The sequence below is a fragment of the Danio rerio genome, chromosome 3 (genome assembly GCF_052040795.2).
Source record: "Danio rerio strain M-AB ecotype USA chromosome 3, GRCz13ab, whole genome shotgun sequence".
Taxonomy (NCBI): Eukaryota; Metazoa; Chordata; class Actinopteri; order Cypriniformes; family Danionidae; genus Danio; species Danio rerio.
In genome coordinates this window covers 15,448,007-15,461,481 of record NC_141023.1, presented here as the reverse complement: position 1 = coordinate 15,461,481, position 13,475 = coordinate 15,448,007, and the positions used below count along the sequence as shown (strand labels likewise).

The 13,475-nt window shown below is 35.3% G+C and overlaps 1 protein-coding gene across 6 annotated transcripts in view; it reads left to right on the top strand.

Moving 5' to 3' along the window:
• lasp1 (LIM and SH3 protein 1) overlaps window positions 1-12,335 on the top strand; it is a 59,619-nt gene extending 47,284 nt beyond the window's left edge. For 5 of the 6 annotated variants that reach the window (XM_087242144.1, XM_087242145.1, XM_087242146.1 and 2 more), the window contains 4 exons: window positions 804-911; window positions 5,102-5,186; window positions 9,164-9,252; window positions 10,912-12,335. In XM_087242144.1, the coding sequence (XP_087098270.1) occupies window positions 804-911; window positions 5,102-5,186; window positions 9,164-9,252; window positions 10,912-11,085 (456 nt within the window). In that variant the 3' untranslated portion in view covers window positions 11,086-12,335. 6 annotated transcript variants of the gene reach the window in all.
• The last annotated feature ends 1,140 nt before the right edge of the window (window positions 12,336-13,475 follow it).

Genomic DNA, 13,475 nt, shown 5'->3' with positions numbered 1-13,475 from the left:
ACTTTTCAGTTGTAAAACAGTCAAATATATTGCTGCTTCCACTTCGCCCTCTTCTCTATTAGTTGTTAAAACTAAATCATATGCTAATCATATAATTTACATATTTTTGTTGTTGCTTTGATTACTTCTGTTCTCATTTGTAAGTCTCTTTGGATGAAAGCATCTGCCAAATGATTAAATGTCAATGTAACAGTGAAACTTTGTGCAGTACTTGTGCATCTGTTTACTCTACACTCCACCTGCTGTAGTTTAATTGGCCATCTCAGTCATTGACAAAGCATGGTAGGATCACAAATGCAGAGCAGTCTGAAATGTGACTTTTTTTATGTAAACCTTTTTTAATCCTAACAGCAAAAATAGAGCACAGCGTAAACATGGTGGGAAACTCTGTGTGTATTTAGACCCAGACATGAAGAATTATAAACCAACTAAAGTTAACTAAGTGACATGGCTCTTAATATATCATTTGACATTCGTTTGATCTTCTGGGGTTAACCGTAACCATTGTCTAAATGCTGTGCAACTGCTTTCATTAGCTGTTGGTTAAAGGGAAAATGCTCAACTTTGTAATAGTTTAAGTGCCTTGCTGCCCGGTGGAATGTGGAAAATGTCAAACGTTGCTTTTATGGTTAACTATTAACCAAGCTTTATTTATAGTGAAATAATTAAGAGGATAGCTGTGAACCCTTTAAACATTAGATAAACTGTAATGATTCCTCGGATATCTGATGTTAATGTTTGCGTGTGTGTGTTTGTCTATGTCTGTGTGTGTGTGTGTGTGTGTGTGTGTGTGTGTATTGCAGGTGCTCTACAAGGAGGAGTTTGAGAAGAACAAGGGAAAGGGCTTCAGTGTTGTGGCCGACACACCAGAGTTGCAGAGAATCAAGAAAACACAAGACCAAATCAGCAACGTAAGTTCAGCACCTAAACATCAGACTAAACCCTCTACCATTACCAAATTATCTACCAAAGCAATATTGTTGTCCTTTACTTTTTTATTTCCTTTGCATTTTCTTTTTTCTCCACTCTTAGCTGGGTTTGTTTCATCAGAAGGTTGGGAGACACTAAACAAAATGTAACAGATTTATTTATTTTTTCCTCCAATTTAATACTAGCTGTAACTTTTGGTTGTTGTTTTAGTCCTCCCATCCAGTATTGTGTTACTGCTAAAAAGTAATAAATTACTTATTAAATCATTATAATGGTGTTTAAATTACTTTTCTTGGATTAATAAAAGGACTAAGCCAACAAGAAAATGAATGAATGAATATATATATATATATATATATATATATATATATATATATATATATATATATATATATATATATATATTTCAGTGCTTCCCACAGGGTTGAAATATACTTGCGGTAGTAGCCAGATTGAGAAACACACATCACACAAATATTATATGCTAAAACATAATTTGAAATTTAACAATTATTTAATTTATTATGACATTGTTATACACAGTTTCTAAAAAAAAATAAAATAAAAAAAAAGACTGTTGAAATAAAGAAATCCATTACTTCTCTTACTTTTATGCAATTCAGGAGCCATGTGCACCCACTGACACGTAAAATCTGCTTCTCTCTCTTTCAAGTTTAGTGCAAACTTGAATACCAAAACATTTTTAATATGTATATCAAATAGCCTATGTAATATAACTTAATGACAGCAAATGAGAAATAAAAGACAGAAAAGGGAATAGGAACAGACAATATCTCTAGAAATTATAATAATGACAAATTTTAAAACCTGTAGATTATTTAAATAAGACAAATTCACTGATTAACCATTATTAATAGTGTACATATATTTTGCAGCATTTTTTTTTTTTTTTTTTTATATAATAAAGTTTTTGGGAGTCGTTTAGATTCAAGAATGAATTGTCTCTCTCGATTGTGGGTGCGCTGTCAGCTGCAAAGGCAAGCGAAAGTAGGTTTAAGTTAAAAAGTAGCGCAAATACGCATACGATTATTGAATAACAGCTTTAGAAAGCAAAAGCCGAATCCCGGACATTTTAGAAAGTTAAGAAATTAATATTTTTACGTGCCAAAAAGGAGTGTCTCTGTGGGTCTGCAAAGCACTTGAGACTGTCTGTGGTGGTGTTGACAGTTCATGCGGGCACCGTAACGATAAACGAGAGAAGATTTTCCACTACTTAATCGATCGCGATATGTTTGGTTATATTAGGCGGATACAAAATGGTGTAAAATGATGATAATAAATGTCACTAAATACACTTGGGCAGCCGTTAATAAACCTGAGTGGCCCATCTACGTAAAGTCTGTGTGTGGGAAGCACTGGATTTTTTCTTAATTAAGCAGATCCAGTTATCTTGATTAAATGATGTTTAACAATAGAATTATTTAGCCAAATATTACTCCCCTTCTCTGAATTGATTTACCTAGAACTGCTAAATTATTATACAGTATTTAAGGTAAGTATATCATAAGGAATTTTAATGAAATTACCTAAAAATTAAACATAATACCTTACTTTTTTAGCAGAAAAGTAGATTTACACCCAGAGATTTGATCCCAACCTTTCTCTTTACCTCTCCAACAAACATAAACACCAGTAAAACATGTCATTTCATTGTCAATACTGTATTGTTGGCAGTAAATCCTAATGGTTTGACCTTGAGGATCACTTATACATTCCCATCCTTCCTCTTTGGTGCCACACCTGTTCGCTGAGAAATCTGGTTGCCTGGCAACATCTATGTCACCAAACTTCCTTTTTGCAATGTCATTTCCTGTCAGTATGAAAGAAAGGCACCGGATCGTCTGGCACTGGAGACACCTTGTGGACTGCGCAGGAATTACTCTTATTGCCACCCTGGCTCAGAATGAACAGTTCAATTAAATTAAAACGCTCTCGCTGAAACCACCACTTTGCCAAATGAAGGACTGTCTTCTGAGTAGTTTAATTATCAGATAGCACTGCAGCAGTATTCGTCATGCTTTCTATTTTTATATTCGTCCTCGCCTCAGTTTTCTACAGTTCATTCAGCTTGAACTGCTTACCCAGTGTGGCCAATGCTGCGGAGGAGATGCACTCAGCTTGAGTGTGTGCGAGATCTATACAGCAGGGTTATCTTCAAAATGCTCTGTCATTGTTTTTAATGCATTGACGCATTGACAATGAAATCACCATGCATTATTGTATGGTTCGGTATCTGTAAGGGTAATAATAAAGAATTTTGTTTTGTAGCAGAGAGTTAAATAGGTTAAAACTGACAAATAATAACATATAATATTAGCTTTTTATTGTGCACATTTTTGAGTGTTTTCAAAAAAAAAAAAACTAACCCAAAAATAGTCCTATCAAAATGATTTCCGACAGATTTTTTGACTGATCACTAGGTTAATGACAACTGAATATTCGGCTTTGACCTCACATGGATATATTGTTAAAATATGCATTGAAATGTTTATGATTAAAAGAAAAACAGCAATTTAAATTGTAATAATAATAACTGATAAATGCAGCCTTGGTGGGTAAAAGAGACTAATTTCAAGCTCCACACTGATCTTAAAGTTGAGTCTTCCAGAAATTCCATCCTTATTAGCATTTTAATGTGCTACATTTACATACTTCAATGCAGAAACACATGGAAATGTATTGCTTTTTGGTGTAGCCAACAGAAATATAAATCAAAACCTGATCTGACGCTACATTTGCTCACCCAAGCTGTGTAAATTGGGCTTGTTTTAATCAGCTCAACACTGATGCTTGTTTGTTTCCTGATTGCATTTGCTCATTATAAATGCACAGCGTTTCGTAAAAATATTATTTTCAACAAGTGCTCTTTATTCGCTGCTACAGCTGTGTATTTTTCAGTTATGTAACTCCATGATTCACACTTTTGTCGGAATTCCGTGTCATGTTGTGCATGTTTATCATTTTCATCTGTCTAACAGCTGCTTCCAGAACATCTGCTTTTTGTGGCTAATATAATCCTTGCAAATTTGAGATGTTTCAGTTTATTCAGCTAAATAATTCAGTTGAGGCACGTATAATACCTGACAACAGTCTTGTCGTCAATCCCAGTTGTAAGAGCAACTAATAATAACTTGACTTCGGAGAAAACATTTGGTAAAGTGGCAGAAGATTTTTCTGATGAATCATCTGTTGAACATCATCCCAATCATTACACATACTGCAAAAGACCTACTGCAAACCCACATGGACCCAAGATTTTCACAGAAATCAGTCAAGTTTGGTGAAGGAAAAATTCTGGGTTGGGGTTACATTCAGTATCTGCAGAGTGGAAGGCAACATCAACAGCCTGAATTATCAAGACATTTGTGCAGCCCATTACATTACAAACCACAAGACAGGTTAAATTCTTCAGCAGGATAGCGCTCCTTCTCATCCTTCAGCCTCCACATCAATGTTCCTGAAAGCAAAGAAGGTCAAGGTGCTCCTGGATTTGCCTGCCCAGTCACCAGACATGAACATTATTGAGCATGTCTGGGGTAAGATGATAGAGAGGGCATTGAAGATGAATCCAGAGAATCTTGATGATCTCTGGGAGTCCTGCAAGAACGCTTTCTATGCCATTCCAGATGACTTTATTAATAAGTAATTTGAGTCACTGTAGAGATGTTTGAATGCAGTCCACCAAGCTCATGAGAGTCACACAATATTAATTCTTCTTCCACTGCAGCATGACTTTATATTCTATACTGTACATTATTTCTGTTCTGTGACAAGACTTTTGTCTAAGTAAAGTCAGACCTTACTGTTCTAATGAAATAATTAAAAATCAAGGCATGATCATATTTTATTTAGGTAAAGTAAGTGTAATCTAGAGGCCTTTGCCTTTCATATAAGCCACTTCTGATACCAAATGATCAACCAGAAGTCAAAATATTATTTGTTGTTCCTAAAACTTGGATAGACGACAAGACTTTTGTCAGGTAGTGTATTAAGCAGAAATCACTACTTTTTATACATTAGTGAAAAGTAAATAAAAAGTAGTTTGAAAGCATAAAACGCATGTAAACTAACATGATGAATATTGGACGGAACAATTATAGTTACTAAAGTATAGTAATTTGACATTGTGTGTAATTTTGTGTGCGTTTAGATTAAATACCATGAGGACTTTGAGAAGAGCCGAAGTGGAGGGGACACCCCGCTCCCACTGACACCTCAACTAAACACACCTCCAGGTACGCAATCTGATTTACATTATTCCTGCTCATCTGCATAATCCTTAAGGCCCTGATATACGTGAAGCAAACCGAACTGGCGTGATGCTATTTTGAACAGAACGAGGCCAATACACACTTTGCCAAAGTGACTTTTTTTTTTCTTTGAAAGCACCTTCAAACTCCCACTGGAGCGTGCTGATTATGTAATATATAGGTGCGCTCTGCGGTTACTTTGACATGGAAATCTACTCTGGTTCATTTTGTTTCTATTCAGACCATGGAGGTTTTATGCTCAATCCACTTAGATTTGTCAAGTTAATGTAATCAGTTTGTGTTGGGACAGCATAAATAAATTGTGTGGATTTTTTACTGTGTTGACGTCTGCACTAGAACTGAAGATTTTTCAGCGGGTTCGGGCTTAATTTCTATCATTTTAGACGGTATCATGTGATGCATTTCTCTTAGTGTGAGAAAGTGATCAAATCGTTTGTTACAACATCAAAACCCATCCCTGCAAAGGTGAAACAAATGATGACGGAGAAGTCAAAAAGAGCTAATTTTGCAGAGTGGGAAAATGTACAGCAAGCTGACATGGAAGATGACGAGGTCAATCGCTACATTAAAACCACTGTCATGGAAAACAAAATAGATGTTATAGGCTGGTGGAAGATGAACAAATAATCTTACCCAAAACTGGCAAAATTAAACAGATCAGTAGTGCTTCCCGGCCAGTAGCAGCAGCAGTGAAAGGGTGTTCAGTGCTGCTGGACGCACCATCAATAAGCGCAGGACCATCTAAAGTGGATTCAAAAAATATTCCTCCACAAAAAACACATTTACAAAACCTAATCTTGGTGAGTAAAGTATTTTTAAATTATAACTAAATAGTAATTAAATCAGAAATGTATAATGTAGACCGAGTATAGGCTAATGTTGGCATTATTCTTTAATTATTCAGCTTCACTGTCGCCTTAGGGCTGGATTGTAAAGATTAGTGACGAAGCAAATCCCACAAAGCCTTTATCTTATTTTCATTATTGACAAATTCCTGTCATAATTTAGAATTTATTTTGATTTAATTTGTGAAGAAAGACTGTCTGGTAATGAGTTTTGCAGATGAGGCAGCAAGAAAGCTATTTCTCTGACACTGAAGGAATAATTCATTTCTCTTTCCAGTCTGAAACCTAAAATTAATTTGTACGTATACAAAAAAATCAATAGCAATTGGAATGGGACAACTGTACAAATAATTAACCGCAAGAGATCAGTCTGGGCATAAATGAAAGACACTTTCCAAATGATATTTTTGAGATCAGGCATGACCAAGCTAAATATACTAGATGCTGAATTATACACTCTAGGTTGACTCATTTATACAGTGCTCAGCATATTTGAGTACACCCCAATGTGAATATAGGCAATGTATTTTGGTGCATTATACAATTTTATAACGCATTTAATAAACAGATATATTTATTAAAATAATATTTTAGTCCCCAAGAATCTTTAGAAATTGAAAGATAATACAATTAAATTCAAGCAAAATATTGCAAAAATAAATTACAAGCTACAAAATTTCAACTAAACTTTTCAGTGTTTTTGCTTCTCTTGATTTATCCTTTTTTATTTGTATTTAATATTTATCTATAACATTTAAATTTGGGTGTACTAGTTTTTGGACCGTTATCATAAGTTATTTTGTTAAGTTATTAAGCTCCAAATTTAACTTCAGTCCTGACTAATCTAATGCATATTCACAAAATAATATTGTATAGCTTCTTATTAAATATATGAATTTAAAAGAGATTTGAGAGGGATGTACTAATAAATGCTGAGCACTGTGTCTATTTTGTAAAACATTCAAATTTTGTGAAACATCTGCGAATTTATGCATGCGGAATGATTTTGGGAGTATCGTAACTTAAAACTTAACATGAAATAAAAAAAACAATACCTTTTTATCTTTTATTTAATGTTTACAATGCAAATCCAATTAGACCTACTTATTTGGCAAACAAAGTAAGTCTCTCATAATATATCTTATAAAATGCAAGAAAATATTGCTTTACAAAGTGTACTGTAAATAAATCATATGGACATTTTCGTATTAGTCAATAATATTGCTAAAATTAACTTAAAAACTGATTAAATATAAATTCGCACACATTTACACAAGTAAATACTCGATGATGGGCTTAGATTCCATGTGGCCCTAGTTATTATATACAGACATGGTTAACCTGCTGTTTTATAACAGCCCATATGGAAGAATGATGCTCCACCAACACTGTCGAAGTCTTCCTCACCATTAAACACATTTTGTTAGAATGTGATCTTTTACAGAGTATTAGACAATGATATTATGATGTTACTAATACTTTGATGGATGCACTTAAAACTGTCTCTCCAGGAAGAATTTAGTGTTATCCGACTGTATATCAATGTCAAAAATCATATTTACAGGGCTAATATGGTCATGGATTTTTTATATTTATGTATTCTATAATAAATGTTTATATTAAATTATATAATGTTAATGTAAATGGTATGTCTTTTTTTTATATTGCATTTCATGTTATTGTCTGTGTTTTCAGTGCCATTATTTTCCTTTCCTGCCACAGTCACTGAAGTCTACTGCTGAAGTACTGCTTAGTTTTGTGTGTTCAGTGCTCAACAAATCAGCTGCCTGTTTCTGTTCATTGTTCACCTTATATTGTAATGTGGAAGTAAGATCATTTCTGCTATTGTGTTAGACTTCTGACTCATTTGCCTACGGGTAAATGACTAGGCACAGTAAACCGTCAAACTACTTGGGCTTCATACCTATGTGCTTATGTCAAAAACATAAAAATGAAAATTATATGATAAGGAAATTTGAGTTTACAACATCAAACAGCATAACAAGCTGTTTTGTACAGATGAAAATAAATGGTAGCGAATAGCTGCAGTGCTCTAATGTGAAAATGAGGTGGATGGATCATGGAAATTCAGCTTTTAATTCAGCGAATTTGACATTTGGCATAGAGCGAGTCCTGTTTTTTTTTTTTTTTTTTTTATTGGGAGAATATGTACAATTACAGAATGTTTGCAAATATATAAAAAAGATCCTCCACATTTTACTTATGCAAAAAATAAATTAAAACAAAATATTTCCTTCTATAATTATTAGGTACAAGTGATTATATTACAACTACATGTCTATATGTATATATACATACACATACATACATTCACACACACACATGTACATACAATTTTTTTCCCTTGGTCTACTAACACAATTTACAGAGTCTACATATGAATATGTAAACCATTATCTGAATTGACAGAGAAAAGAAAAAAAAAACTTAGTTACGCGAGTCCTGTTTTTAATGTAAACATGTCAGGGGTTTTCTGTTATCTATTATTTGTTTATAATACTTATTTATTGTTATGTAACATGTTTTATCTGTAAAGGTCTTGCTATGAAAAAGCTGAAGTTACTAATGTAGCGATAAACAAACATTTTTTACAGTGTGCTCACAGTAATCAAGAATAAAAAAATAATAATTTTACAAATCTAAATACCAACTTGCTACTAAATTACAGGCATAATTTTGACAACACCAGCTATACGGGTGGGAGAAATAATTGATTTGTCAGTGCATCACTATTCTTTCTTTAGAAATTCGGACTCTATTCTAAGATGTTCAGAAGTGATTCTGTATTGAAATTAGATTGATGATGTGGACCTGCAAGAGGTAGAAACCGAATAACAACAAAGTCCTTTTCAAACATCAGAAACTTCAGAAAACATCAAACTTCAGATCTGGTTAAAATGTAAAGTTGGAAGGAAAGGTGCTGAAGAAATGGGGGGAAATGTAGGTCAAGAATCATTTTGCAATCAGTTTGTGAAGTCCTCAAAGATTGCCAGCCCTAACTAGCCATGATGAATATATCAGGGCCTTTTACGGCCTCACAATGGACAATAAAAAAAGCAAATGTTTCTCTTGTAGCATATCCATCCTCGGCTGCATCCCAGAACTATCACTATGAGCCTGAGCCGGTGCGTCCAGCGGCTGCAGCTCCTCCTCCCAGCTCTGGGGTAAGAAATCTCCTGAACACATTATCCTACACACTCATGCTGACGTACATACACTTCTCTTTGCATGTGTGAGTTGCAAAGTTATTATAGATTTGCATTTAAGGAAAAAACTAATTCAATACTATTTTTGAATTAGCTGTACATTTCAGTTTAGTTTTAGCTTGTTTCATTAATGCTTTTGTTAGTTTTAGTGTAGTTTTGGTACTGTGAACACATTTCTACTCAGTTTTATATATTGTGTATTAGTAATACACTGACTAAAGTCTTGTCATTGATCCCAGTTGTAAGAGCAACAATGATAACTTGACTTCTAGTTGATCATTTGGAAAAGTTTCAAAAGGTAGATTTTTCTGAAGAATAATCATTTGTTGCACTGCATCCCAATCATCACAATACTGCACAAGACCTATTGGAGACAAGATTCTTAATTTTGGTGAAGAAATAATCGTAGTTTGGGGTTACGTTCATTATGGGGCTTGCGAAAAATCTGCAGAGTGGATGGCAACATCAACAGCCCGAGGTATCAAGACATTTGTGCTGCCCATTGCATTACAAACCACAGGAGGAGTAAATTCTTATGCAGGATAGCGCTCCTTTTCATACTTCAGCCTCTACATCAAGCAAAGAAGGTCAAGGTGCTCTAGGATTGGCCAGCCCAGTCACCAGAAATGAACATAATTGAGCATGTCGGGTAAGATGGAGGAGGCTTTGAAGATGAATCCAAAGAATCTTGATGAACTCTGAGAGTCCTGCAAGAACGCTTTCTTTGCCATTCCAGATGACTTTATAAATAAGTTATTTGAGTCATTGCAGAGAAGTATGGATGCAGTCCTCCAAGCTCATGGGAGTCATACACAGTATTAATTATTTTTTCCCCTGCAGCATGACTTTATATTCTATACTGTACATTATTTTTGTTCAGTGACAAGACTTTTGTCTAAGTAAAATCAGACCTTACTGTCCTAATGAAATAATTAAAAATCAAGGCATGATCATATTTGATTTTTTTGTGTAAAATAAGTGTAATCTAGAAGCTTTTTGTCTTTCATATTAGTCACTTCTGATACCAAATGATCAACCAGAAAGTTTAAAATATCGATGAAAATTGAAGTTATTATTTTTTTTTGTTTCTAAAACTTGGACAGACGACAAGACTTTTGTCAGGTAGTGTATATGTAGCTTAACATGTCTAGTTTACATTTTTTGGCAAATGAAGTATAGTTGAATTGGCAATGTTTGGTCATCACAGCACCAAATGCTTGATAACGTATTTATTTTCTAACAATTAATTTTTTACATGTTGCCCTTTGACATGCAGGAGATATTGAATCAAAATATTCAGACTATTTTTATGGCTAAATTTGGTTGAAACATTTGGTTACCTTGAACATGTATATACAGTAAAGCAATACACCACGTATTTTCTTGTTAAAGTAATCTTTTTTGCAGCTTGGGTCAATATCAGGATGAGATCGTATACCTTGATGAAATTAAATTCTGAAGAGAATAATTACTTTTGATTAATACTTTATTTCAACGACTGTTGTTAGTTGCGTTTCGTTTTTCACTTGTAGTTTGTTTTTATTTTACTTCTGTTAACTAAAGTGTGTTTTGACCAGGGGTTTTAGTTGACTAAAATAGCCTTGGTGTGTGTTACAGAAGCGCTACCGAGCGGTGTATGACTACACCGCTGCCGATGAGGACGAGGTGTCGTTCATGGATGGAGACATGATCGTGGACGTGCAGCAGATCGACGAGGGCTGGATGTACGGGCGAGTGGAGCGCACCGGCCAGCAGGGCATGCTCCCAGCAAACTACGTGGAGGCCATGTAAAAAAAACAAAAAAAAAACAGCAGACCGAGAGAAAGTAGGGCGGAAAAAAAGGCGGAGAGACGCAGATGATTAGCCGAGTGCCATCTCACCTTTCAAGAGCTCATCTTTTTCCTCTTCTATTCCTGCACTAACTCTCCTTTCAGGGGTCTACATCTACCGACCCGGTTACGATCCAAAACAAACACAGTTCAGTATGTAAACATACACACACATACCAACAACAGCGCGCATACACGCAATCGCATAGATAGTGAACGATTTCTCGCCCATATCTTTCGCTTTACACGCACCTCCCTTTCTATTGCTTTTGCTGTCTGTCCGAGCGTTTGTCTTTTTATTAAGTGTTCCCTCTTGTCCAGGAAAGGTGCTGTCACGAGTGGCACTTAAGTCTTAATAAGACTCACAAACACACACCACCACACGGGTCTCTGAAAGTCTTCAGGGCCTGCTATAGAGCACTTCACAGTTCATCTCAACACACCTATCAGTTGCTCTGACAATTCTTTTATATTTTAATGGTCTTCTTTTGCAGCCTGTAATTGTAATGTATATCAGTACAGTTTCACACATCATTGGTCTGTGGGTCTGTAACAATGCTTGAACATGACTTGTGGTCATTCCGGTCTTCGTTCCATCACGCTTGATCATTTAAATCAATGTGTTGGGATAGGAATCTCGAAACAGGCTTCTTGTTTTCAACTGGACTTTCTTAAAACTGTATGAAAGGGGCTGGAGACTTTTGCATATTCACTTCAGCTCCTTCACATTCCTCTCTAGCCCCTTAACCGTATCAATTAGAAAATATATATATATATATTAAGCATAACTTTGTTCTGCTGCTCCTGCTTTTCGCAGATGACAAGAAAATAGTAATGTACATTGTTCTTCATAAAGGGAAAACTAAAAGAAGCATATCTAGTCGGTTAGCGAGCGAGGAGCAGATGTAGGATAGTGAGAGGAGCCCAAGCACAATTCTATGGACCATTTTTAGCTTTGGATTCTTTTTAAAACAAAACATTCCATTTGGTTTGCATTCTATTTCAGTTCTGGAACGTTCCACGTGCATAGTATGAAACTGTATCTCAGAGCTGTTCTGTAAGACGTTGTTATTGATGTTTTTGTTAGTTTGTTTGTTTTTTTTTCCTCATATCATTGCTTATTCTCATTGCCTTGCTGGTATTGTACGAGACGGAATTTTAATGTCAGTTTATCAATATCAGTGGAATAAAACAAATCTATTTGTATACCAAGGCAGGCCGGTTTGTTTAACTGATCGAGTGGAATGTTTTGGAGCCTAGCATGTACTTCTCTCCAACTGGAAACAATGTTACTCTTAATGCGATCGTTGCTTTTCTCGTCTAAAATGCCAAAATATAATGCAGAGTATGATTGAAGCAAGTGTTTTGCTTTCTCAAGACACTTTTATTACTTTTAAAGGAGGAATACCATGGTTAGTCTTCTGTGAACCATTCAATATTGGTGCACTGTATATCATTGGTGTATAATCATTCAATACTGGTGTACTGTATAGCACTCAAAGCACACTCTCATACAGCCTTATTACCATTTGATGTGTCAAAATACATCTGATATGTAGAGTACCATTTAATGGTTTGGGGTTGGTAGCATTTTTTATGTTTTTGAAAGTCTTCTAGACTCACCAAGGCTATTTGGGGATTTTTATACTGTAAAATGTAGTACTCCAATATAAAACTAGTACCTAAAGTTCGTTGATTAACTTTGTTAGCTTGAGAAAGCCTACATGACCACACTGGTACTCAACTACAGTTGGCAGGAAGCGCATAAGCATCAGTGGGTGGTGAATGTGAAGAGTTGGTGGGGTGAGGGGCTGGTGAAGATGAAGACCTGGTGGGGTGTAGTGAAGGTAACAAGGTGATGGGTGGTAAAGAGGGGGGTGTTGAAGGTTTTTGGTCCAATTTTAAGGCAATGGGATTTGAAGTCTATGTTTTAAATAGAAGTTCAATGGAAGGTGAATGGGCAAATTTGGGGTACTCTTGCATCCCAGGGGTTCATCTTACACCCCACTTTAATATGTAGATTTTTACAGCTTGGCGGCCTCTTCAATTGTGAAAGATCACATGTTTCTTAGAATCTCTCTTGAAAAGCTATGATGTGTCAAAGTTTGGTCACATGTTAAGTCAATGGGATTTAAAGTCCCTGTTTTAAATGGAAGTTTCTTCACCATTGTAGGTCAATGGGCAAGTTAGGGGTACTCTTGCACCCCAGGGGTTCAACTTACACCCCAGTTTAATATGTAGATTTATACAGCTTGGCAGCCTCTTCAATTGTGGATGATAACGTTTCCACGAATTTCTCTTGAAAAGTTATGATGCATCAAAGTTTGGTCCAGTGATAAGTCAAAGGGATTT